Genomic DNA, 26,486 nt, shown 5'->3' with positions numbered 1-26,486 from the left:
TAGGAGACGGACTCAAAACAGTTTCTATATAATAAAACTATTTATTTACAGGGTGTAGCTACATATGAACTGAACAAACTCAACTCCCAATAATTGAGCTTAAACTAACAAATAAACAGTACTCAACTCACAACAATTGGAGCATCTCGTACACACATCTACACCCTGACATCCTACAGCCCCCTAACAACTCCAAAGCTACTGCTTATACCCCTTGAGTTGATCAGCAGCACCCGAGTTTAGGCTGTACTACTGTGGCAAGGAAAGCCATCACCTGGAAATGACGACGGGACAAATGGTGTGTTCTCACCCACTTTGTCACAGCGGTCAAATTGGCGGCCAGTTTTTAAAACTCTGTTTTCTGTCACGATAAATACCCAATTGAGATATTAATGCGAAACTAACCAACACCAAAATTAACATTTTGACAACTACAATACTATTTTTAAACAAGTTAAACTTCAGAGAGACATGGTCGAACTTGAATAGCAAAAGTGAAAATATTACCTGAAAAACAAAATGGAAAACACATATTGCTAATCGAACAAACGTATCAAGGCCTATAAAACGTGAAATGTTAAAATAGAACTAAATACATTTTGAAACTGTCCCAAACAACGACAGGAACTTAAAAACTGCTAGAATGACGGTTTTTAAACACTATATTCTGTCAAGATAAATACCCAATTGAGATATTAATGCATTACATTTGTTAGTATGTCTGTTAAGAGACTGACACCAAAATTAAAATTTTAACAACTTTTAATACTATTTTTCAAACAATTTAAAATAGCCGCTGTCCAACGCCCTGTAAATACTGCAACGCCTCGGTGGTAATAATAATAAATCAATCTTATATAGCGCTTTTCTATTACTGGTAGTCATGGTGCGTCTGAAACGGTGTCTGTAACCAGACATGTTGGCAAAAATCAAAAATCAAATTTCGACTATTTCTCTGCGCTGGAGAATGCTTGTTTTTTTTTCTCTCTCGGACAGAGCAATGAACTTTGCGAAGGAAATGATGTGAGCAAAACAGGTAATGCTATATAGTGACATGACGGGGACGATCATGCTGGAGCCTATCCCAGCAGTCATTGGGTGGCAGGCAGGGAGACACCCTGGACAGGCTGCCAGTCCATCACAGGGCTATTATTTTAGATAATTTTTCATTTACATGTCAATATATTGTGCAGCTGTATATTTTAAAACAGGGAAGGAAACCCTTCAAAGATGAAGTGCACCCTGAGACTGTGAAGTGAACAATCTGAACCCTCACGTCATACAGTATAGCATTACTCCTTCACTTTGCCTCTGGGTGGCTTTTTATTTTATCATCACTGTTGCAACTATTCGATATGTAACACTCCTTGATTTCACTTTCAACGCTATCTTTTGATGCAGGTTGTGTTTCGATCAACATCTGCGATGGTGTACATATTTATCCAGATGAGCTGTGAGATGTGGGACTTTGACATTTATGGTTTGTTGGACTGGTCATTTATTAAGACATTTCAAAGCTTTTTTGTCTTGTTTAAGAGTTCAGTGTCATTGTGAGTGTGGATGTGGATTGATTGCATCACTCCTTTGCTTGTCTAACACATGCTGGCACCATAAACTGGATTTTGATAAAACTTGGGAGAGTGATGCATTTCTCCAGTGTATTCTGGCATTTTCAAAACAGCTCTTGCTGGCCCTAGATGATTGCCACATCATTTGATCCTTAGCTCATGTACTGTGAATTGTTTTCGACACTGATGGTTAATGTTTTATTTAGAAGGAACTTGTCTGAGTGATACATCTCACCACTGTTCTCTGGCATATTTATTTAAAGTCACGTTGATTCTCTCAAGGTGGCGGTGACCATTATAGATCAATGTAAGACGAGTAATTTCATTGACCAATCACATCCCTCATACTGAATAATATGAAATCTACTGCACATATCCAGCCATCTTTGCGCTACAATTTTACCTTTTGGACTATCAGCATTCACCATTTTTCATTTTCCATCAGTGATTTTCTTAAAAAAAAATACGCTTCCCCTGTGGCTTTTTAATTTTACTTTAGTGATACTTTATTCTTTTTAGGGGCAAAATTGCAACTATTACTTTTGCTTTTTTTTTTTTTTTTTTTTTAATGACGAGGGCTGTTTAGATTGACACTGGTAACGCTATGATGGAAGGATGTCTTATTTGTATATTGTGTTTACAGGTGACCTGTACTTTGAAAAGGCAGTAAATGGTTTTCTGTCTGACCTTTTTGCCAAATGGAAGGTTTGCCATCTCCTTTTATTAAATGTATTGCCCCTGTTGTAATTCTTACAACTTTTTCCTCAAAAACACATATATTCTGGCTGATAACTGTTGCTCCCTTTTAGGAAAAGAACTGCAGTCATGAAGTGACAGTTGTGCTTTTCTCACGTACTTTCTACAATGCCAAAACGAGAGGTGAGCACTTTACCTTCTATTGAGTTGATGATGTTATACCTAATGGTGTATAGTATCACCATCATTGAGTCATATTTTTCCTTTTGTCTTCAGATGAATTTCCAGAAAGTCTGAGAGATTCCATCAGGCAGGACCACGAGGGACGATTTTATGAAGATTTTTACAGGTAAGCGTACGGCCATAGTTTGCAGTCCTCTAATCACAGGATTGAGATTTTGGGGGGGCAATTTCAGATTTTTGCTGCTCTGTTTAGGTTTGTATCATGAATGACATGAAGGCCATCTTATGTTTTGATTTTTCAAACTTAAGATGTCAATCTGGGGGCATCTGGGTAGCGTAGTGGTCTGATCCGTTACCTACCAACACGGGGATCGCCGGTTTGAATCTCCGTGTTACCTCTGGCTTGGTCGAGTGTCTCTACAGACACAATTAGCCATGTCTTCAGGTGGGAAGCCGGATGTGGGTATGTGTCCTGGTCGCTGCAGTATTCCCTCCTCTGGTCGGTCAGGGTGCCTGTTCGGGGAGCAGGGGGAACTGGGGGGAATAGCGTGATCCTCCTACGTGCTACGTCCCCCTGGGGAAACTCCTCACTGTCAGGTGAAAAGAAGCGGCTTGTGACTCCACATGTATCGGAGGAGGCATGTGGTAGTCTGCAGCCCCTCCCCAGATCGGCAGAGGGGGGTGGAGCAGTAACCGGGACGGCTCGGAAGAGTGGGGTAATTGGCCGGATACAATTGGGGAGAAAAAGGGGGGAAATTCCAACAAAAAAATAAATAAAAGATGTCAGTCTGGAACAATTCTAAATTTTTGAACTATACATTTGAACTGTTTAGAAGCAAAGCAACTCATGAACCTGGGAAGGAGCTTGCTTGTTCACTCACTCCCTCACCCATTATTTTTTGGATTCAACTCTTTGGGGGGATGGGGGGGGTTCAATTTAAGAGGAAAACTGAAGTTTAAGAAACACTGTGTTCGTACCACTCGCAAAAGTATGTGTATTTCAAATTGTAGGGTAAGTTTGTGGAATGGTTTAGATGAACTCAAGGAAAGGACAAGTTTAAATCAGTTCAAAAAGAGGTACAAACATTTTGTTTTAAAGAGGTACTATGAGGATGGGGAGGAGGTTTTGCTGCTCTCATGACCGTGACACCCATAGTGGATGCTGTTGTTGTTGTTTTTTTGGAAATCATTGTTATTGTTTTCTTTTTTCTTTGTTGTTTTTATTTTTTATTGCTTTTATTGTTTTTATTTTTATTGTGTCATTGTGAGATAGGTATTGAGAATGACATACTCTGATGTGTGAAAAACGTAAGTTTTATTATCTAGGTTTATTAATTGAGCATTAGAGAGGGGGCAGGAAATTATACGTAGCAGCTTCCTCCTGCTCCTTGTCGAACGTATAAGATTTGTTGGATTCTCTATTGAGAATTATTGTTGAATTTTTCTGGTTTTATTTTGATCATTTGTTGTTTTTTTATGCTTGGTTATTTTTTATTTTATTTTGCATGTTTGAAATGGAATTGAACTAGGATACATAAAAGGTCCATAAATTGTATTAATTTGCCTTAAAATCAGACAAGGATCAGCCATTACCTTATCAAAATTAGGGGTGGGGCCTGGAAATGTCTCTAGGTATGTCTCTGTTTGTTTTGTACAGGGTAGTGGCTCAGAACGAGAGGCGAGATGAGTGGACCTCATTACTGGTTACTATTAAGAAGCTCTTCATCCAGTACCCCGTCCTGGTGCGGCTAAAGGAAGCAGGTAGAGGAAAGTGTTAAGTTCAGTATTTGTCTGACAATATGCCCACAATATATTGGATGTGGTGAATGAATTCTTCTTTTGTTTTTTTTTTCCTTGTAGATGGATTCCCCTTGGGTCATAATTCAACAGCTGCTCAGGGAAATTACCTGGAGGCCATAAACCTCTCCTTCAACGGTTAGTGTGCTAAATGTGGGGAAGAGCCAGTCTCCTTTGGAACAGCTCATTTAAATCTCACTGGGACGACGTGCTTAATTAAGTGGATGATGGAATTAAAATTAGACATAAAATAACATATTAAAAATTACATTAAATTGTTAATATCATCATTGAGTCCAGCGGGAGGGGGAGATTGACAGGCGGATTGGTGCAGCATCAGCAGTAATGTGGACGTTGTATGGGAGTGTTGTGGTGAAGAGGGAGCTGAGCCGGAATGCAAAGCTCTCGGTTTACCAGTCAATCTTCGTTCCAACCTTCACCTATGGTCATGAGCTTTGGGTGGTGACTTAAAGGGTGAGATCGTGGATACAAGCGGCTGAAATGAGCTTCCTTCATAGGGTGTCTGGGCTCAGCCTTAGAGATAGGGTGAGGAGCTCGGACATCCGGAGGGAGCTTGGAGTAGAGCCGCTGCTCCTTCGCATTGAAAGGAGCCAGTTGAGGTGGTTCGGGTATCTGATTAGGATGCCTCCTGGGCGCCTTCCTTTGGAGGTTTTCCAGGCACAACCAACTGGGAGGAGACCCCGGGGTAGACCCAGAACTCGCTGGAGGGACTACATGTCAATTCTGGCCTGGGAATGCCTTGGGATCCCCCCAGGAGGAGCTGGAGGGCGTTGCTGGGAAGAGGGACATCTGGAGTGCTCTACTTAGCTTGCTGCCACCCTTCTTAAATAGAAGGGTTAAACTGGAATTATGGATAAAATCATGACAGACAAACTTAGATAACAATGTAGTAAAAACAAAGGCCATTGTTGTTTTGGAGAAGTCTCTGCTTGTACCAGAAGAAACCCACTCCTTGATCCTCCTTTCCACAGTTTTTGATAAGCACTACATCAACCGCAATTTCGACCGCACTGGCCAGATGTCGGTTGTCATCACCCCGGGTGTGGGAGTGTTCGAAGTGGACCGCCTGCTCATGATTCTCACAAAACAGCGCATGATTGACAACGGTGAGCACCACCATTCATATACACTTGGAAGATTGTTTGTAAAGGGACACAGCTGTCATTACAATCACCTCGACTCTGACCTGTTGAGACAAAGTGAGATATTATCACCTGACTATGAGTTAGATGATAATGGAGAAACTCATCTCTTGTCAGGTATTGGTGTTGACTTGGTGTGCATGGGAGAGCAGCCTCTGCATGCTGTGCCACTGTTTAAGGTAAGATATTCAGGATATCTGTCACTGTGGTTGTAATACCAGATTAATAGGTTAGTTACTGATGGGTTTTGTTTTTTTGCCTTATGCTACGAAGCTACACAACAGGACAGGGCCTGGAGACACCCGTGTGGGAGACGACTATAACCTGCCTCACTGGATCAACCACAGGTAAGGGTTAGAGAATTTGAAATCCAAAGTTGAATCCAAGGTTGGAATTGATTGAGCCATAACATCTTTGGTTTGCTACCTCTCTCTTGTGCTCTCTCCTGATAGCTTCTATACCTCCAAAAGCCAATACTCCTGCAGCTCTTTCACCCCTCGCATCAAACTGGCTGGCCGCAAGGTACATCTACACAACTGTTGAAGTGTTGTGTCACCTAATAGTTTACTAACTGAATTGTTTTATATGTGATTTCCCATGATTAATCCCTTTCCAAAATTTAATTTCTAGCTCCATGCAGAAAAATTCAAGAGCAGCAAAGACCACAGTAAGCTACTTTTCTCTCTAGGCTCAATCCATGCCTCCAGTCATTAATCTGGTCATGATTTACAGACATCCCAAACTGCCTCTTGACCTCCATGACCTCTTTCAGCTCTCTGTGCTCCAAAGGACACTGAGAACAGCCTACCCATACAGGTGGACTACGATGCCCATGATGGTCAGGTGTTCAGACTTCCTGGTCCGTCCCGAGCTCAAAGGAGCACCAACTTCAGGTCAGGACCACTTCTACTCCACCATACTCCACGATAGTAAACCACACAGATAGAGATTAAAGTCAGTTCAGCCTCAATAGATACTGTTTAATGGATGCTAGACTTAGCAAACCTGTGGCAGCCACAATTGAAAAGACGTGACTGTATGTTATCCAGGATGGGCCGAGACCGAGACACCAGCGGGAGGAAGAGCTGGGGCTCAGCAGACGCAAGTGGAGGCATAGGGGCATCTCCTCCTGCCTGCTCTGGAGGTCCAGATGAACAGAGGAGCTTAGCCTCTGATGATAGCCTGGGGCCTGTGTCCAACATCCTGCTGATTCCCCGCGTGCCTCCTGCCCAGTATGAAGTCAGCAGCTCTCTGGGCTACACCAGTACCAGAGGTAATCCCTTCTTAGTTTGGGTTCAGTCTCTTAATACTGACCAAAGCCCAATTCAAATTAGGTCAGTTATCCCTGGGGGGAGGCAATATATATGTAGTTAGTCTGTGATATGCATGTCCAGCTAAGAATAAAATGCTTTTTTCTTATTCATTCAAGTTAATGTTTGTAGCCTGGATATGAAACAGCATAATTTTTATCCCCGCCAGGTGGATAGTCTGGAGGGGAATATGTGTTTCATCGCGTGCATGTGTGTGTGTGTGTGTGTGTGTGTGTGTGTGTGTGTGTGTGTGTGTGTGTGTGTGTGTCTTATTTACGCTAACCATGTATGGAAGTTAAATTGTGCTTAGCAAGACTCGTTCGCTTCTCATAACATTATAATGTGGGAAACAAACCACAGCTGGCAGTGCAGCTGTAATTTGTACCGTTATCCTTAATTGGAAATATTTTTATTCAATCATTTAACCTACAACGTCATATTCCTCATTAGATGCTAGCTGCTCTGCTAATCGATGTTTTTCCCCACATTGAAAGTAACTTCAAGAAATGTGAATGCTTCTTGTTGACGACACCCATTTAATTTACATAATGTAGGGCCAAAAAAAAGTACCAGATGAACTAAACATTCAATTTAAGATAATTTAAGGCTTTTCAACTGCTGCCGTCACCATGACAACCACAGATGCACTTGGCTGAAAGTCACTGAAGCAACATTATGCAACGTTTTACCTGAAAATAAAAGCCTTAAAATCATTTTGATGGTACACTGATTTTGCCATCCTAGGGAAAAAAACATGCTCGCGGGAGGTCTTAGCCGCTGAACCGTTACATAGTGCAAGAACACGTGTTTGGAGTGCAGAGTAGGAATGAAAGATGCACGATTCTCCCTATTACAAGTCAGTGTACCATCATTTTGAGGCTGTTATTTTATGGTAAAGAAGTTGCGTAATGGTACTTTTACACAGTCACTAGTTAAGCCGAAACACCTGCAAGAAAGCAGTGGCATTGCGAATGTAAACGGTTTACCCATCTTTATTATATTATGAAAATAAAGACAGGGTTAGGGTCAGACCAAAATGGTTGCATAGCAAACCTTTTCTTTTTGGAAAGTGCAAGTTCATATATGACTTGGTCGCATTCATGTGAGGGTCCACCTAGGAGGCTGCACATCCATAGACTGACAGGCAAAACGTTTTTATTGGGTAGATTTTTTTAGCATGACCACTGCATATTGAAAACATTTGTCCATATTTCCCGTTCAATCGACTTGGGCGCTGTGCAAAAGTCTTATAATGGCAAGAAAACACTGCTGGGTTTTTTTCTCTCCGTGTGTGCATTCATCTGTCCACTGCTAATCTCGCATAATGCTGGGCCTGTCAGCCTAATAATTTTTGAGCACAGTTATGACTGTATGATCAATGACCTCTCATGGTTGCTGTGATTCAGAACCTTCAAAAAACCTATTTTTCACTGCAGCTGAGTGCCAACTCTTCAGCTGGTTTTTCGCTGAAGTCCGTGCACCGGAGAAGGGGAGATATGCAGGCAGTGCTTCCATATTTTCCCTTCTCCCAGTAGGTGAAAAAAGGGGTGGTTTGTCGTCAAGTCCAAGCACCGGAGAAGGGGCAATAAACATGGTGGGGATCTGCACTCTGCTGGGTGCACTCTTCTAGTTACTTTTGTGTACATGCAGACGCAGGTAGGATAATCTACCATGGGTGAAAACCATCTTGTGTTTTTGCAATGCTCAGATGTCATTTCAAACCCGTCTGCTGCAATCAAATGACATTTGATTTTCTAAGATACTGGGCATTTTGGTTGTCTTTTTTTCCTTTTTCTTTTTACTTGTGGATTTAAAAATGAAATAAAAATGTGAGACAAGCCACGTTCACACCAAAGTAAAACTGCTGATGCCCTCAATAAGAATTGCTATCTTAGGACCTCCCGAATTCAAAGTATCCCGGTTTACAATAAAGAGACTGTTCCTAAAAACGGTATCAGAGCCTTGTCTCTGGAATGACACTTATCCCTGCTGGACTAAGTTCTCATCCTGCAAGAACCTGTTCCTTCCTGCTGTAGCCTGCCATCTCACATCATGCCTGCTCCCAAAGGAGAAAAAAACAACACTCAGAGGTTGATGAAGTAAACAGGATTAAGTTTTGTGGTAATTTCAATTCAATTCAATTTTTGTCATTAAAAGCAATGTGCAGGCACATGTTAAAAACGATTTTTTTTTTTAATTTGGTTTGTTGAATTTTATTCATTTATTTATTTATCTCCCCCCCCTTTTTTTTCTTCTTCTTTTTTTTCTTCTTCTTTTTCTCCCTAACTGAACTTGGCCAATTACCCTATCTTTCCGAGCTGTCCCAGTCGCTGCTCCACCCCCTCTGCTAATTCGGGGAGGGCTGCAGACTATCACATGCCTCCTCCGATACAGCTGGAGTCGCCAGCCGCTTCTTTTCACCTAACAGCGAGGAGTTTTGCCAGGGGGACGTAGCGCGAGGGAGGGTCACGCTATTCCCCAGTTCCCCCTCCCCCCTGAACAGGTGCCCCGACTGACCAGAGGAGGCGCTAGTGCAGTGACCAGGACACATACCCACATCTGGCTTATGGCCAATCGTGTCTGTAGGGACGCCTGACCAAGCCAGTGGTAACACGGGGATTTGATCCAGCAATCCCCGTGTTGGTAGGCAATTAAATTATATGCGTAATGTGGGACGTGTTGTCAAAGCAATATAAAAGCTACCTGGATTTACTTTTTCCATATTCTCACTAACTCTCTCTCTCTCTCTCTCTCACTCACTTGTCTCTCACTCTCCATCGCTCCCTTGGTCTCTCTTTATGTCAGAGTTACTTGAGAAGATGATGGAGGCTCAGCGGGATTCTAGCGCTCCAGGCAGGTTCACTGTTGGGAGCGCCGAGTCCACCCTCCACATCCGGCCGGGAGGTTACACCCCACAGAGGGCCCTTATAAACCCCTTCGCCCCCTCACGGATGCCCATGAAGCTCACCTCCAACCGCAGACGATGGATGCATACCTTCCCTGTTGGTGAGACGACACACATACACACTTTCATTTTAGGTGGAGACAGACGAAAATTGATGAGGATGAAATAATTTACTCCATTCATAGTGCTTTTCATCGCAGTTAGCGATATTATGTCAGGCGTTTTTACCTGGAGGGCGTTTTGGTGAGAGCAACAGCAATGTGAATTGGGAGGGTAGGGGACAGGAGTGAAGGTCTCGATGCCAGATAAAGGATGTATAAAATATTCCTCTAATGCTGGTATGGGTCATGGATTGCTGTGAGACAGTAAGTCGATTTATCAATTAGTCGATCAACAGAACATTAATCGATTAGGATTTTGACAGTCGATTCATGGTTTTAGTCATGTATCAAGTAAAAATACCAAATATTTGCTGGATACAGCTTTACAACTGCTAAGATTTGCTTGCCTTTTTCTGTTTCATATCATTAGAAAATGAGTACTTGGGGGGGTTTTTTTTAGCTGTTGGCCAGGCTAACTAAACAGTATTAAGGTCACTTTGGGCTCTGGGACCTTGTGATGGACATTTGTCAATTTTGATTTTTTTATATATAAAGTGGGTGAGAACACATAATTTGCCCTATCGTCATCTCAATTGTTAACCAGGTGTTGGCTTTACTTAGCACGGTGGCGCAGCCTAAACTCAGGTGCTGCTGATTGACCCCAAGGGCGTATTTAAGCAGGACGTCCGGGTGTGGATTTGTGCACATGATGTTAATTTCAGTTCAGTTCTTATGAGTTGAGTTTTGGTTATTTGTTAGTTTAAGTTCATTTATTGGAAGTTGAGTTTTTCAGTTAAGATGTGTTAACTGTTAATTTGTTTGTTTACTTTTTCATATTTTGTTTTACATGTAGCTACACCCTGTAAATAAATCATTTTCAATTCATATTTCCTGTTCAATCAATTTGATTGAACAGGAAATATGGGGGGGGGGGGGTTGTTGATATGCAGCACTCAAGCTAAAAAATCTACCTAGTAAAAAAGTTTTGCCTGTCAGTCTGTGGATGTGCCGCCTCCAAGGCAGACACTCGCATGAAAGCACCCAAGTCTGACATAAAATAACAGCGATCAGGCTATCATGATTTCAAAGTCCCTATTAAAAGACTTCAGATGTGTTTAACCATCGCCGTTTTCATGAAAAAAATGAATGAAGGCAAATGGCTACTCTGCTAATTGACTTTCATTCATAAAACAACAGTAAGAAAACATAGCTCAGCCATGGGAAATGTTTTATTGTAGCTACTGAGATTATTTCCAGCTGTGACTGTGATTAATCTTACTCTTGACATTGTATTTTTATAGCGGAGTTGTAACGCTGGAGACTATGGCAGTTCTGTGTGGCGGCGAGGTGAATAAGACAAATTATTTTTGGTCCATCCAGAGTTCCTCCAGTTCTCCTGTGCGTAGATCAGCAGTGAAGGATTTGCTGCCTTGCGAAATACGATCGATTTCTCGTTTACTTTCATGACTCATGCCCGAATACATAATGTTTTGGTCTTGACATTGTTGCTGACAGATCTGACTCAACCGTAGATGTGAGTCACACATGCGCACGATTGACTCAGATTGGGCAGTGACAGAGAGCAGACCTCGCTAGGTTAAGTGAGCTAGAGAGTGAATGAAGAGAGGGAACGACGATAGCGAGAACAAACGTTTTTCGAAGGTCTTGAGTTACCGCAACCACGAGAGGTTCTTCATCATAACTCATAACTGTGCACAGAAACTTTTAGGCTCATAGGTACAGTAGTTTGTGAGATTAGCCGAGGACAGACAGACACACACACACACCTGCGCATGCAACCAACCGCATGACCCCCTACAGGCTACCGCCTGGCAGAGGTAACTAATCATTAGTTACAGTCACGGTCATGAATGATAGAGAAGTGCTCAGTAAAGAAATAAGAGCCAGAGAGCGGTTAGACCATAACAGTTGTACTGGTATAAATCCCGAGCAGGATATACTATATATGGTTTGCTCACTGTGTTTCTTGAGGTCCATCTGGGGAGGCCATCCAGATCCACCACCAGACTAGGCAGAACATGGCCGAACTTGCAGGCAGCCAGCAGAGAGACCCTGCCCACACGTCCGCTGAGCTGCTGGAGTTGGCCTATCATGAGGCCACAGGAAGGTTAGATTCACATAGTACAAGGAGGGGGATTTACCCATTACAGCTCAGCTAGGCTGTGGTGCATTGCTGTATAGTTGACCCCTCTGCCCCTTTGTTCAGGCGGACCACCTCTCGGCAGATGGGCGAAAATGGGCTGTACTCCAGTGGAGTCATGGAAGAGTTCACTGGAAGCCCTGCAAGCAGCAATAATACCGGTACTCCTCACCCATCAACACATCAAACGCACACTTACTGTCTCCTGTTGTAATGCCGTAGAGCTGCAGAAAAGCATTCATTAACACATTTGAAATTTTGCTCTGACTTTTTGATTTTGGTGTCATTCTGCACAGGAACTCTTATTAACCGTGGCTCCACTCTGGAGGACTTCTCTTTTGGCGGTGCTGATCCAAGTGAGTCTGTCTTGCACAAAGTCGCACATCAGAGAGTCACAAACACCGTCATTTGTCAATAACACGCTATTCGTTTGGTCGTAGATTCCTTTTACGCCAAACAGATGACTGTAATAAGCCCTCAGATGATATTGTAACCTGAGAGCTTGTTCAGTTTTGGCAGTCAAGTCTCTTTACTGGGTGTCTGTCCGTGGGCTTCGTGTCTAAAGGGAGAATGAGAACTAAGCTAACAGGTGGTGTAGTTTTGGGTGACCCTTTTCTCTCCCCTTTCCACCTCAGGTATACAAACTTGGGCTGTCCCTGTCTCACTCTTTCTCTCTGGATCTTTGTCTTACTTTCTTTTACCATCTCTCTGGGCCTCCTCTTGTGGATCTGTAACTTCACTATTATTTCAGTGCATTACTCACTCTGAATAATCCTTAATGAGGTCTGTATTCAATATAGGTGGCACGGTGGCGCAGTGGCTAGTGCGGTCGCCTCACAGCAAGAATGTCCTGGGTTCGAACACCGGGTTGTCCAACCTTGGGGGTCATCCCGGGTCGTCCTCTGTGTGGAATTTGCATGTTCTCCCCATGTCTGCGTGGGTTTCTTCCGGGTGCTCCGGTTTCCTCCCACAGTCCAAAGACATGTAGGTCAGGTGAATCGGCCATGCTAAATTGTCCCTAGGTGTGAATGTGTTGGCCCTGTGATGGACTGGTGGCCTGTCCAGGGTGTCTCCCCGCCTGCCACCCAATGACTGCTGGGATAGGCTCCAGCAGCCCGTGACCCGAATTCGGATAAGTGGCTTGGATAATGGATGGATGGATGGATGGAAGTTCTGTTGTTGTCTTACCACACTTTTTTAATAATTTTGTGTTCAACACAGCCAATATCTGCATATGTAGTACACATGATCTGTTGATTGTTATTCATGCTCAGTGGGAACTTTTATCTCTGTTGCACACAGAATCTATGTTATCAAGAGAATTTTTGGGGGTTTTCTTGCACGGTGTGTCTGTTTGCATGATGGAATTACTTTGCTTTTGATTAACGCTGTAATTTGACATTTGATGCTGACATTGAAACTGAAGACCACGCTTATCACACGCTTGCCAGGAGACACGCCTATTACTGATTTGTTTTGCACGGGTTGTCACAGGGCCACAATCTCCTGCATGTCTCAATCTGATCACTGCTCCACACCTGCAGCGACCTCAGGAATCAGCCGCAGGTGCAAAGAAGCCAATCACAGTAACACTTTACTATTTTTTTTTCCTCTCTCCTCTTTTCTCTTTCTCCTCTTCTCATTCTTATGTCATTGTTAATTTGCCTGTCCCTCCCTCTCTCTCCCATCCACATGTTGCGTCCGTTCACCTCTTTCTTTTCTCCTTTTACTCCTTCTTCCCATACAATTTCCCATCTTTCCTGTTTCCACCCCCTCTCCACCCCTCACCCATCCACCCACCTGCACACACATGTCACCACCCTCTCCTTGGGTGCGTGTTCTGGTGTTCGTCCTGGGAAATTTCTGTGCATGCGTGTCTGTGTTTGCGTGTGCCCGTGTGTGTCGGGGGGTGCGCTTGAAGCCCTGCTGCTGTCTGCACCCCCGACAGTGCCCAGCTTCTGCTGTACAGTGGGGGTAGACTGGAAGTCTCTCACTACACCCGCCTGCCTGCCCCTCACCACTGACTACTTCCCGGACCGCCAGACCCTGCAGAACGACTACACCGAGGGCTGCTACGACCTGCTGCCACACACCGACCTGGAGAGGTAGACCACACACACACACACACACACAGATGTAGACCACACCCCCCCCCCCCAACACACACACACACAAATTTTCTCTCCCTGCCAGACGAGAAGATGAGGCTCCGGTGATGAGTGCTCCACAGGTGTTTGAGGAGTTTATCTGCCAGCGGCTGATGCAGGGCTACCAGATCATTGTCCAGCCCAACAACCGAAAACCTCCACCTGCTGTGGCTACACCTCTCGGCAGTAGCCCTCTCTACTCCAGAGGTACTTAGCCTCCTAGTGGAGCACCTGACTGGCACACCAGAGGCTTTGTATAGTGAAGCCTCTGGTCTCTGGCCTGGACGATGTCATTATGATGCAATTCACATCATCAAGATGATCCTCTGAAACCAGATAGAAAGTCAAAGGACAGTTTGAATTACCATGGAGCTGTGCTCTACCTCTTAACTACACAGAGATGCTGGATAAGAGATGATTGGCCCTATTGAGAAGCCATCATTTCTCTTGTTGCAGTTTTGGAGTTGCCAAAAAAATAATTTCCTTGCTTATTGTATTTGTATATGAAGTATGTGACATGTTAAACCTTTGAATCTTGAATCTTTTAATACTTTAGTTCTTTTTAATACACTAGTACTTTTGTATTGTTGAACCATTATCTCAGTTCTTTCACTGTTCTATTTTGGAGGATAAGTACAATATACTAGGTTATTAATAAGCTCTGTGGCCCAATTTCCCTTATTTCAGCATCTAAATTTAGCCCTTTATTCATGGAACAGGACCTGCTACAGTATTTGTTTCACCAGGACTTTGGTCATCTTCCTACTCCCTCGCTCTGTTCTCAGGTCTGGTGTCTATGCGCAGGCCAGAGGAGGAGGAGACCATATACTGGCTCAGTATGGGCCGAACCTTCCATAAAGTGAGCCTCAAAGACAAGATTATCACTGTAACCCGCTACCTGCCCAAGTGAGTGGACACCAGCACCTCGTGATATCAACAGCCATCTGTCAAACAGGCTGTGAATTGTTATGTGTGTGTGTGTGTGTGTGTGTGTGTTTTTTTTTAATTTTTTTTTAGGTACCCATATGAGTCGGCCCAGATCCAGTACAGCTACAGCCTGTGTCCACCACACTCTGACACCCACTTCCTGTCCTGCTGGGTAGACTTTGGTCATGAGAGGCTGGAGGAGTACAAGTGGAATTACCTGGATCAATACATCTGTTCTGCTGGCTCAGAAGACTTCAGGTAAACACAGATGACACACACACACACACACACACACACACACACACTGGTAGACCCTTTCAAACTGTGCTTGTCATTGATCCTTATATTAAGAAACTGTTATGCACAAATAGTGAGCCTACAGCTAAACCCAAGTCAAAGTTGACTCATGTCAATTTAGTTGTCCAGCTTAAAACTGTGGATTCTAGTATCGAAGAAGGTTGAATCAGTTCATCTGGATACAACGTTTATTGACAAATACATTTCATCACTCAGCTAAGTGACATCTTCAATCTAAACTGACTGCAGTCTAAACTGACTGCCAAAGAAAGTGTGTTAGTGGAGTTATGAGTCATACCGTACGCCTGTGAGGGAGGGTAGCAGTGATATCAAAGACTCCCATAGATTAATGACAAGCGCCCCCTTGTACCCACACACACACACACACACACACACACACACACACACACACACATACATACACACAAACACACACACACACTCTCATACTCACTTGAGCTCATATTTACAAACGAGGCCTATTGTGTGTATGATTAATTCAGTGACCTATAACATCTCTAAGTTTCTTGCATCTATTCTTAACCCGTTGATAGGCAGTAATGAACATCACATTCAGAACAATGTGGATTTTTTTTTAATAGTAGGTGAGGGACAGCATTATGGAGAGGGATGAAACAATGGTCTCTTATGATGTAAAGTCTCTCTTAATGTCCGTTCCTGTTGATGAAGCAGTGGAGGTAGTCCATATGAAATTACAAAATGACCCCACCCTTTAGCAATAGGACCACCCTTAACACTGACCAAGTGTGTCTGCTCCTGAAACTATGTCTTCAATCCACATACTTCACATAAAGGGGGCAGTACTATAGGCAGAGGCATGGGTGTGCTGTGGGTTCCCCAGTCTCACCTGTAGTGGCCAACTTGTATATGGAGGAAGTAGAAAAGAGGGCTCTGATGTTCTATCCAGGGACACCACCTAGCCATTGGTTCAGGTTTGTGGACAACACCTGGGTTAAATTAAATCTCAGGATGTACCACGTTTCACTGACCACACTAACTTGGTGGACAACCACATCAAGTTCACCAGGGAGGATGTGAAAAATGACAGGTTAGCCTTCTTAGACTGTGAAATTGCAACTGGTGATGGGGGACACTTGATTGTTGATGTTTACTGCAAACCAACACACACTGATCAGTACTTAAGGTTTGACTCTCATCATCCACTGGAGCACAAACTAGGAGTCACCAGGATGCTGTACCACCGAGCTGACAATGTTCCCACCGACACAGCGGTTAAGGGAGGGGAGAAATCCCACATTAAGCAGGCGCTGGTTAAGTGTGGTTATCCTAACTGGGCATTTGGCAAAGTCAGGAAGACGCCCAAACAGTGCACCAGCCAATCGAAGAGAGGAGAAGGACAACAGCTGCCTAAGCGTAAACCAGTGGTGATTCCGTATGTGGCGGGAGTGGCAGAACAGTTGAGATGCATATTTTCCAAACACCGTGTCTCAGTTGGTTTCAAACCCCAAAACACGCTGCACCAAAGCTTGGTCCACCCCAAGGATCAGGTCAGCCGGCACAAACAGAGCAATATAGTGTACGCTGTTAAGTGCCAGGAGGATTGCAGTGACTTGTACATTGGGAAAACTAAACAGACGCTGGCCAAAAGGATGGCACAACACAGGAGAGCTAACATGTCAGGCCAGGACTCCACAGTCTACACCCATCTACAGGCCAGTGGCAACTCTTTCAGGGATGAGAATGTGCACATCCTTAATAGGGAGGAACGCTGGTTTGAACGCGCAGTCAAAGAAGCCATCTATGTGAAGAGGGAACGATCGTTCTTGAACCGAGAGGGGGGGGGGGGGGCAAGAGTACATCTGTTGGCATATTACAGTGCTGTGTGCTGTAATTGCAACTATTCCCCAACCCTCTGTGAATAGTACACATGGCCATTGTAACTCTAGTTAACGGGCACGCCCATATTTGGTCATGAAACTGGTTGTTGGTTTCATTCGTTATACATCTGTCACCATCTTACAATGCTGTGATTGCAACAAGCCCTAATCCTCTGTGAATAGTACAAATATGGTCACACCGATACTTGCATATTAAACTGGTCGTTGGTTTCGGTCATTGGGCACTGTATTGTACTGTATTGTTTATAAGGGTGGGGATACCTGCATTCAGTTTAGACTGAAGATGTCACTTAGCTGAGTGATGAAACGTATCTGTCAGTAAACATTGTATCCAGATGAACTGACTCAACCTTCTTTGATTTTCTTACCTGGTTATTGAGCATGCATCAAGAAGTGGATTCTAGTCATTTTCACTTTTTTCTTATGCAAGTAACTTTAATCATGGTTGAAGTATGAATCTCAGGAATATTCTGTACCTTTGATTTGTTTTCTAATATTATTTTATAAACATTTGTATGACATAAAAAAGATAAAAGTAAAAAAAAAAATTTTTTAAGAAATGTGGCCCTCCTTTAAAAACCCTTTCTCGTCTCTGCTTCCCTAGTTTGATTGACTCTCTGAAGTTTTGGCGGACTCGTTTCCTGTTGCTGCCAGCCGGCGGGGCAAGGCGCGTGGCCGACGGGGAGGGACACTGGGATGTCTACGGGGACGGAGCCGGCGCCGGCATGAGCGGCACCGGGGACTGGGTCTTGTTAGACGGGTTCATCCGCTTCCTGGAGGGGCTCAACCGCATTCGCCGACGCCATCGTTCTGATCGGATGATCAGAGTGGGAACTGGTTTTTATATTAAATGTTAACTGAGCACACACATTCACCTTAAGCTTTCTTTTTAATTCATGCCCTTGTAGAAATGTCAGGTGTTTTTCTGTATGACAACACATTACTGCTCATCTCTCAGCTACCATTGATTACACCATGGTTTATAAATGTCCAAAAACTTAATGTGAAGGTTTTTCAGTTTTTGTCTGCGTCGATGCTAAAATTTTTAGAGTTGCTTGTAGCAGCAAGTACTTACTTGCTTACTTATGCTCTTCGCTCCCTATGGGGCATAAGGCATCAATAATATTCGGCAATGGGCAGCATGGTAGCCCAGTGGTTAGCGCTGTTGTCTCACAAGAAGAAGGTCCTGGGTCAGCATCTGGATAGCGTAGCAGTCTATTCCGTTGCCTATCAACACGGGGATCACCAGTTCGAATGTCCGTGTTTCTGTGTCACCGGCTTGGTCGGGTGTCCCTACAGACACAATTGGCTGTGTCTGCTGTCCGCGGGTGGGAGGCCAAATGTGGGTATGTGTCCTGGTCGCTGCACTGGCACCTCCTCTGGTCGGTCGCAGCGCCTGTTCGGGGGGGGAGGGGGAACTGGGCGAAACTCCTCACTGTCCGGTGAATAGAAGCGGCTGGCGACTCCACATGTATCAGAGGAAGCATGTGGTAGTCTGCAGCCCTCCCTGGCTCGACAGAGCGGGTGGCGCAGCGACTGGGACGGCTCGGAAGAGTGGGGTAATCGACTGGATACAATTAGGGAGAGAAAGGGGGGGAGAATCCAAAACAATTTTTTTTGTTTACATGAACTAAACCTTAGGAGGCATTATTTAATATATTTCCACCTTTGCCACCTGCTGAATTTATTATCCAGTCAAGTATTCTTACTTGTCAGCACTTATATTATGGTCTCAATGACAGATGGCTCCAACAGATGAAAAGTTAAGTCTCGAGTGAGTTGCTTCATAAACAGTGAGAACTACCTGTGAATAAAAGCAGTGAATGAAACTACAGTTCAGTTCTAAAACTACAAACTCTACTGAAGAGCAACATCTTGATGCTATTGGTAAATGCCTTTAAGAGTTCAGAGAAAATGTTGCCCCTGGAGATTGTTTTCTTGTTATTTCCTATTTGTTTAGAAAAGCACGCCGATGAAAGGACTCCAGGTAACCAGTCCTCTCCCCTCCTACACCACCGAGCCTATAGCGCCCCCACCAGGCAAGAAAGGAACATCCGCCCTGTCAGCCCTCCTGGAGTTGGAGCAGAGCCAGAAGTGAGTGACGGCTGGGCTTGACGCCCAGCATTGCTTTTTTCGGTTGCCTGAACCTGTGAATATCTGTAATAACTGTAATGATCTGCTTCCTGTCCAGGTCTCTGGAGGAGCAGCAACAACAAGGAAAGCCCTCAGTCACTGCCAATGACTCCTCTAATGTTGTCACAGCTCCCACTTATGTAGATAGCCCACGTAAGGTAAATATCTTTTCTCTTTAAGTGTGTTTTAAAGCTCATCTTGCCTGTTAAATGCTTTGAGTACACACCATCGAAGAATTTATTCTTGATGGAAGGGGTTTTAGCTGTGGAGCTGTATCATGATTGTAAAGACTGAGGGGGTGAATATGTTGCTTTGCTTCAAGCATTCAATGTTTTTCCAAGTGCTTCTGAATTGATTTAAGTTGCACTGATTTTGAGCAACAAATAGTTGACACTGGGAACAATGTACAGTTGATTTCTGCTGCGGGCTCTGTATGGGGCTTTGCAGTTGTTCCTCTTCATCTATATGCACTTTTTCCTGTTACTTGGCTTTGGGTTTTTGATCCCGGGATATATTCTTCCTATATGCTGACAGGATGCTGCCTTCATTTTGGATTTTATACGTAGCCCTCGCTCCTCCTATATTTATCACTCTCAGGTCAGTAACAAGGGGCTCTGGACATCGCTTAGTTTCGTAGACTAGAAGTCCTTCTGTGTGTATTGCCTGTCACACGTGCTTCAACCATTGGAACTCACCCTTTTGCATGTTTGCATGAGTGTCGTGTGAAGTGCTCCTTTGGAATAACACTTTATTGCATTTGTGAATGACACCTGATAGCACCTGCTGCTAGGTACTGATTCTTAACTTTAGGTAATGTGTGTCACAAGTGACAAGAACTGAACACTCAAATGGACCACAGAGACCCGTTCTAGCTTGTGTACATGATATCCGGGCCGGTGGTCAATCACACAGTGAAGGAAGGTTTCCCTCTTTTTAAGTATTCTGGTTTGGGGCTTTAACTGTGTAGCTACCTGCTGAACCTGCTGAGGGAGGCGCCACAGACAAAGGAGGTCAGACGGGGCCCGCGGGAGGGCTTCCTGCCCAGGCTACAGGAGATACAGTGGGCAGCAGCAATACAGAGGCCAGGTGACTAAACACCTCCAATGAAGAATTTTAATGTGTTGTGGTAACCACTGGGCAACAGGTATTCAGGGCCTTTTAGTGGGCTCATATGCTGGACCCATGGAAAGAGTCATTTTGATTTGAAAGAGTGACATTAGGCCGTGTTTTTTACTCAACACATGTTCATACATACATACAAACATACGTACATACATACATACACATACATGCATATATATATCTCAGCTCATCTCATCTCATCTCATCATCACCCGCTTCTCCGGGGTCGGGTCGCAGTGGCAGCAAGCTATGTAGGGCACTCCAGACGTCCCTCTCCCCAGCAACACCCTCCAGCTCCTCCTGGGGGATCCCAAGGCGTTCCCAGGCCAGATTGGACATGTAGTGTATTGGACATGTAGTCCAATCTCGACTACATGTTCAATATATGCATATGCAGTACTGGTACGGTGGCGCAGTGGTCAATACGGTTGCCTCACAGCAAGAAGGTCCTGGGTTCGAGCCCCGGGGTCGTCCAACCTTGGGGTTCGTCCTCTGTGTGGAGTTAGCATGTTCTCCCCGTCTCTGCGTGGTTTTCTCCTGCTCCTGTTTCCTCCCGCAGTCCAAAGACATGTAGGTCAGGTGAATTTGAACCAGCGATCCCCGTTGGTAGGCAATGGAATAGACCACCACGCCACCTGGACGCCCCCTTCAGAATATTTTTTAGTCTTTAAAATCCCGCTGCAAATTTCAAAGCTCCACAGAATTGGAGAATTGTCCCTAGGTGTGAATGTGTGTGTGTGTGTTGGCCCTGTGATGGCCTGGCGGCCTGTCCAGGGTGTCTCCCCACCTGCTGCCCAATGACTGCTGGGATAGGCTCCAGCATCCCCACGACCCTGAGAGCAGGATAAGCGGTTGGGATAATGGATGGATATATATATACTGCTCAAAAAAATAAAGGGAACACCTAAAAACACAATATAGACCTCGATGAATGAAATATTTCAGCTGAAAATCTTTATTTATTAGACAGAGGAATGTGTTTAGAGCAAAATAACCTAAGAATGATCAATGGAAATCAAAATCATTAGCCCATTAAGGCCTGGATTCAGAATCATACTCAAAATCAAAGTGGAAAATGAGAACATAGGCTGATCCAACTTCTGTGGAAATTCTTCAAGACGATTCAAAATGAGGCTCAGTAGTGTGTGTGGCCTCCACGTGCCTGTATGCACTCCCTACAACGTCTGGGCATGCTCCTGATGAGACGACGGATAGTCTCCTGAGGGATCTCCTCCCAGACCTGGATCAGGGCATCGGTCAACTCCTGGACAGTCTGTGGTGCGACATCGCGTTGGCGGATGGTACGAGACATGATGTCCCAGAGGTGCTCGATTGGATTCAGGTCTGGGGAACGTGCAGGCCAGTCCATAGCATCAATGCCCTCGACATACAGGAACTGCTGACACACTCTGGCCACATGAGGACGAGCATTGTCATGCATGAGCAGGAACCCAGGGCCCACTGCACCAGCATATGGTCTGACAATGGGTCTGAGGATCTCATCCCGGTACCTAATGGCAGTCATGATACCTCTGGCTAGCACGTAGAGGTCTGTGCGGCCCTCCAAGGATATGCCTCCCCAGACCATCACTGACCCACCGCCAAACCGGTCATGCTGGAGGATGTTGCAGGCAGCAGAACGTTCTCCACAGCGTCTCCAGACTCTCTCACGTCTGTCACATGTGTTCAGTGTGAACCAGCTCTCATCTGTGAAGAGCACAGGGTGCCAATGGCGAATCTGCCAACCAAGATGTTCTCTGGCAAAAGTCAATCGGGCTGCACGGTGTTGGGCTGTGAGCACAGGCCCCAATTGTGGACGTCGGGCCCTCATACCATCCTCATGCATTCTGTTTCTCACTGTTTGAGCAGAAACCTGCACATTAGTGGCCTGTTGAAGGTCGTTTTGTAGGGCTCCGGCAGTGCTCCTCCTGTTCCTCCTTGCACAAAGGACCAGATAGCGGTCCTGCTGCGGGGTTGTTGTCCTCCTGCGGCCCCCTCCACGTCTCCTGGTGTACTGGCCTGTCTCCTGGTACCTCCTCCATGCTCTGGACACCTTGCTGGGAGACACATCAAATCTTCTTGCCACAGCACGCATTGATGTGCCATCCTGGATGAGCTGCACTACCTGAGCAACTTCTGTAGGTTGCAGATACCACCTCATGCCACCTCTAGTGGTGAGGGCGCTAGCAAAATGAAAAACTAACCAAAGATCGGCCAGAATAGATGAGGACAGGCAAATGGTCTGTGGCCACCACCTGCAAATCCATTCCTTTTATAGGGGTTGTCTTGCAAATTGTCTAATTAGACAATTTACCAACAGGTGAAATTGATTCACAAATCAGTGTTGCTTCCTAACTGGACAGGTTGATATCTCAAAAGTGTGATTGACTTGGAGCTACACTGCATTGCTTATGTGTTCCCTTTATTTTTTTGAGCAGTGTATATAAAATTATTATTTTGCTCCTTGTTTGTTGAGCACTTTTCCCTACCATCGAGTGTTTCATTTAATGAAGTTATATATATATAATACAACATATATGTAAATATAATATATCCATTGTTTCTTTTTGGTATTTGTGAATATCCGGCAGTGTTGAAATATTCAGTAAGCTATGCTAGGTTCAAGTTTCCATCTAAATTTGTACTGTCATTCATGTTTCTTAACTCCAGAGTATAGACTGAGTTATTTCATTGTTAACTCGTATCCAAGATGTGAATTAACAAACAGTGTGCTGGTTCACAGCGGACAGCCCAGAACCGGATCCCTTTCTCTGTCTTCATCCTCAACCCTTGTGGAGATTTTGGAGGCCATCAAACATCCTACGTGAGGGCCGTGTGTGTGTGTGTGTGTGTGTGTGTGTGTGTGTGTGTGTGTGTGTGTGTGTGTGTGTGTGTGTGTGTGTTCATGTAGGTGTCCTAGGTTTGTAGACTACCAGCTGTGTAATGCATGTTGCATAATGGTACATAATGGTCCATAATCCACTTACATGTATGAGAAATCTTGGAGATAATTTATCTGGTTGTTGTGGAGTCAGTCTTTGTTACCGTACGCTGCATCCATTCCTGTACTCTAGCTATATGTCGCACAGTATGGTTTTCCAATTGAAGGGGTGTGTACATGGCATTACTAGTGTGTCTGTTGGTCCTGTAGGACCGGTGTGCAGTTGCTCCCTGAGGAGAAGGGCCTGCCGCTGAACTGCTTCATCAGTGCGGAGATCGTCCATTGGCTGATCAACAACGTGGAGGGTGTGGCCACACAGGGGATGGCTGTGGACATCATGCAGGCAAGACTTCATGAGAATGTATAGATATGCACTGGGATCATGTGGGTCGTTCTTCTGTGCTGGAAAAACGCATTAGAAGAAGGTGTCTTTTCAGAACTGTGCCTCTTGTGTGTGTGTTTTTTTGTGTAGAAGATGCTGGATGAAGGCTTGGTGGCCCATGCGTCCGGCGACGCCATGCGAACCTTCGTCTACGGGTTCTACTTCTACAGGATAGTAGGGGAGAGAGAGGGTGAATGGAGTTTAATTTAAGATACATGCAAAGGATACATGGATCAATAGATATGTCCCACTCTACGTGCAATTATACACACACTCAAACACACACTCACTTTTATTATCCCACTGCTCCGGCTAGGTATTCTCTGTAATCCTTTTTTTTTTCTGTGTTTGTGTGTTAGCAACATTACAGAAAATGTCCATTGGCTTGAATGAAAAGAAAATGACAGATAGTAGTGAGATGTCATCAGAGAAAATTCCCATTACATTTTGGACAAAATTGTGTCAAGATCATCAAAAAAGAAAAAAAAAAACACTTTTTGCCAATAGTTGGTCAAAAAAGTGTCCAATTTACTCCAAACTAGGGCCGAAATATTTTTAATTTTTCAATTTTAAGATATAAATCTGTTAGGGGTGCACAATAATATCCGCATGTCATCAGTATCAGCCAATAAAGGCTTTAAAATTAAATCTCGGCATCAGCCCGAAATGCCAATATGAATGACCGATAAGATGATGCTTTAATCGGGGCGTCTGGGTAGCGTGGTGGTCTATTCCATTGCCTACCAACACAGGGATCGCCAGTTTGAATCCCTGTGTTACCTCCGACTTGATCGGTAGTCCCTACAGACACAATTGGCCGTGTCTGCAGGTGGGAAGCTGGACGTGGGTACGGCTCCTGGTCACTGCACTAGCGCCTCCTCTGGTCTTAAGGGGGCACCTTTTCGGGGGGGGGACTAGGGGAATAGCGTGATCCTCCCATGTGGTACATCCCCCCCGGCGAAACTCCTCACTGTCAGGTGAAAACACTGACACCAATATACATATATCGGTATCGGCAGTTGGGCAAAATGAGTTGAAAACTATTGGGATATCGGCAAAAATCCAATATCGTGCATCCCTAAACTCCATCCACTGCTATAGTAAAAAGTTTGGTAGGGTCTGAACTTTAGAGGGTCAAGGTCATCATATAAAATGAAATGTTGCAGTACAACTCAAAAATGGCTGCAGATGACCAGTTAATTTCTACTGACAACAGTTTGAAAGTTCCACATAGACTTTTCATTTGACACCATGACCTTTAGCCTTAAAGTTATGGTATTTTAAACAGCAGACACTTAGTGTTGTTGGCAGATATTAAGTCCCACTCAGTTTCATGTGGCACCATGACCTTTCATTTTGAGTGACCTGAAGGGGGCGAAGTTTGTCATGCCTGGCATCTTTCTTGGGGCTAATCCACACAGAGCACTTGTTTCATTGAAATGATTGATTGTCATTTAGACAATTATTGATATTTCATGCAGAGTTCTCAAACAACCATTACTCATGATGAGAATTACACCCTACATCACCTCCCCTCCTGCATCTATCCATCCTGATCGTCTGTCCATCCCATCTCAGGCTCCACATCCCAGCTCGCCCCCACAGCAGCGGGGGGGTGGTCAGCTGCAGCCCTGGAGGACTTTGCCCTGTTCCAGAGGAAGTGGTTCGAGGTGGCCTTTGTAGTGGAAGAGCGGCGGCCCTGCGACCTGCCTGCCTTCCTGCTGCCCTGGCTGCCCAGCCGGCCCGCCTCCTACGCAAGTAGGCACAGCTCCTTCAGCCGCAGCTTTGGAGGACGCAGCCAAGCTGCGGCACTGCTAGGTACACACAGCCCGCTCCTCTCCGCTGCCCCAGCCGTCACGTCACAACAACCACGCCCTCTCTCTTCCCCCGAACAGTCATCAAGTCAGATGCACTGTGTGGAAGTGGCCCCAGAGGGGACTGGCTGAGTCCAATAGTAGAGTTTCACACAGAGTGATTGGGTGGATTTCACTCATGCATATCTGGAGATAATCATCACAAGTGTGCTGCTAACCATCCCAGCTTTACTGATGATAAACTGATTTGTTTCAGTTCATCCAACCCCTGGATGCAAAGGGGTTTAAGTTGTATGATTCTTGCCGTCATTTTCCCTGTAGGACTAATTTCATGAAACATTAACCGCTGACTATCATTGATCTGAACTAACTATGACCCCTGCCATTTTCTCTTTGTGTGACTCTGAGATATTGGACTCCCTTCTCCTGATGGCCGCCTCCCCCCATCTCCTCCTCCCCTTCACTTGTAGCTCCAGTTGTCTTCATTTGTACACATTGATGTCCAATCACATCCCTGATTGAATAGCTGAACCAATCAGATCACTGATTGAAATGTTTTTTCCCCCCATCTCCTTCCACCAATCAGTGCACGGTGTGTGGATAGTGTAGAGTGGTGTGGTAGTGGATAGTGCATGCTGTGGTAGTAGTGGCTGTGGTACAGTAGTGCTGTGGTGTCCGCGCTGTCCTCACTGTCGCTTCCTCCTTCCCTTTTAGAAATGGAACATTAACACAACTGGTATTAAAATTGTTAGTCAGTTAATCGATTAGTCAATCAATCAACAGAAGATTAATCGATTATGATTTTGGTAATCAATTAATGGCTTCAGTCATTTAACAGGTAAATAATAAATAATACCAGACATTTGCTGGTTAAAGCTTCACAAATGCAAAGATTTGGTCACCTGTCTCTGTCTTATAACGTTTTTGGGCTCCTGGTCAGACCGAGTAAACAGTTTTAG

The 26,486-nt window shown here is 44.6% G+C and overlaps 1 protein-coding gene across 6 annotated transcripts in view; it reads left to right on the top strand.

Moving 5' to 3' along the window:
- The window catches only part of depdc5 (DEP domain containing 5, GATOR1 subcomplex subunit), a 40,787-nt gene that overhangs the window by 8,280 nt on the left and 6,021 nt on the right, over window positions 1–26,486 (top strand). For 2 of the 6 annotated variants that reach the window (XR_008811369.1, XM_056293982.1), the window contains exons 9-38: window positions 1,402–1,480; window positions 2,212–2,273; window positions 2,378–2,447; window positions 2,541–2,613; window positions 4,105–4,208; window positions 4,308–4,382; window positions 5,237–5,371; window positions 5,525–5,586; window positions 5,681–5,754; window positions 5,860–5,929; window positions 6,038–6,074; window positions 6,180–6,300; window positions 6,457–6,680; window positions 9,523–9,723; window positions 11,716–11,851; window positions 11,951–12,045; window positions 12,181–12,240; window positions 13,806–13,989; window positions 14,078–14,238; window positions 14,817–14,937; window positions 15,049–15,216; window positions 17,740–17,962; window positions 19,096–19,229; window positions 19,327–19,426; window positions 19,803–19,865; window positions 20,236–20,354; window positions 23,134–23,214; window positions 23,542–23,674; window positions 23,804–23,903; window positions 25,292–25,531. Coding sequence is in view for 5 of the 6 variants with exons in the window: in XM_056293982.1 (XP_056149957.1) it covers window positions 1,402–1,480; window positions 2,212–2,273; window positions 2,378–2,447; window positions 2,541–2,613; window positions 4,105–4,208; window positions 4,308–4,382; window positions 5,237–5,371; window positions 5,525–5,586; window positions 5,681–5,754; window positions 5,860–5,929; window positions 6,038–6,074; window positions 6,180–6,300; window positions 6,457–6,680; window positions 9,523–9,723; window positions 11,716–11,851; window positions 11,951–12,045; window positions 12,181–12,240; window positions 13,806–13,989; window positions 14,078–14,238; window positions 14,817–14,937; window positions 15,049–15,216; window positions 17,740–17,962; window positions 19,096–19,229; window positions 19,327–19,426; window positions 19,803–19,865; window positions 20,236–20,354; window positions 23,134–23,214; window positions 23,542–23,674; window positions 23,804–23,903; window positions 25,292–25,531 (3,505 nt within the window). In the remaining variant the exon portion in view is untranslated. Of the gene's footprint in view, window positions 1–1,401; window positions 1,481–2,211; window positions 2,274–2,377; window positions 2,448–2,540; window positions 2,614–4,104; window positions 4,209–4,307; window positions 4,383–5,236; window positions 5,372–5,524; window positions 5,587–5,680; window positions 5,755–5,859; window positions 5,930–6,037; window positions 6,075–6,179; window positions 6,301–6,456; window positions 6,681–8,753; window positions 8,827–9,522; window positions 9,724–11,715; window positions 11,852–11,950; window positions 12,046–12,180; window positions 12,241–13,805; window positions 13,990–14,077; window positions 14,239–14,816; window positions 14,938–15,048; window positions 15,217–17,739; window positions 17,963–19,095; window positions 19,230–19,326; window positions 19,427–19,802; window positions 19,866–20,235; window positions 20,355–23,133; window positions 23,215–23,541; window positions 23,675–23,803; window positions 23,904–25,291; window positions 25,532–26,486 lie in introns of those variants that run through there. The other 4 variants (XM_056293983.1, XM_056293984.1, XM_056293985.1 and 1 more) reach the window with 4 other exon arrangements.

Source organism: Lampris incognitus, chromosome 14 (assembly GCF_029633865.1).
Source record: "Lampris incognitus isolate fLamInc1 chromosome 14, fLamInc1.hap2, whole genome shotgun sequence".
Classification (NCBI taxonomy): Eukaryota; Metazoa; Chordata; class Actinopteri; order Lampriformes; family Lampridae; genus Lampris; species Lampris incognitus.
This window is presented reverse-complemented; position numbering and strand designations above follow the sequence as displayed.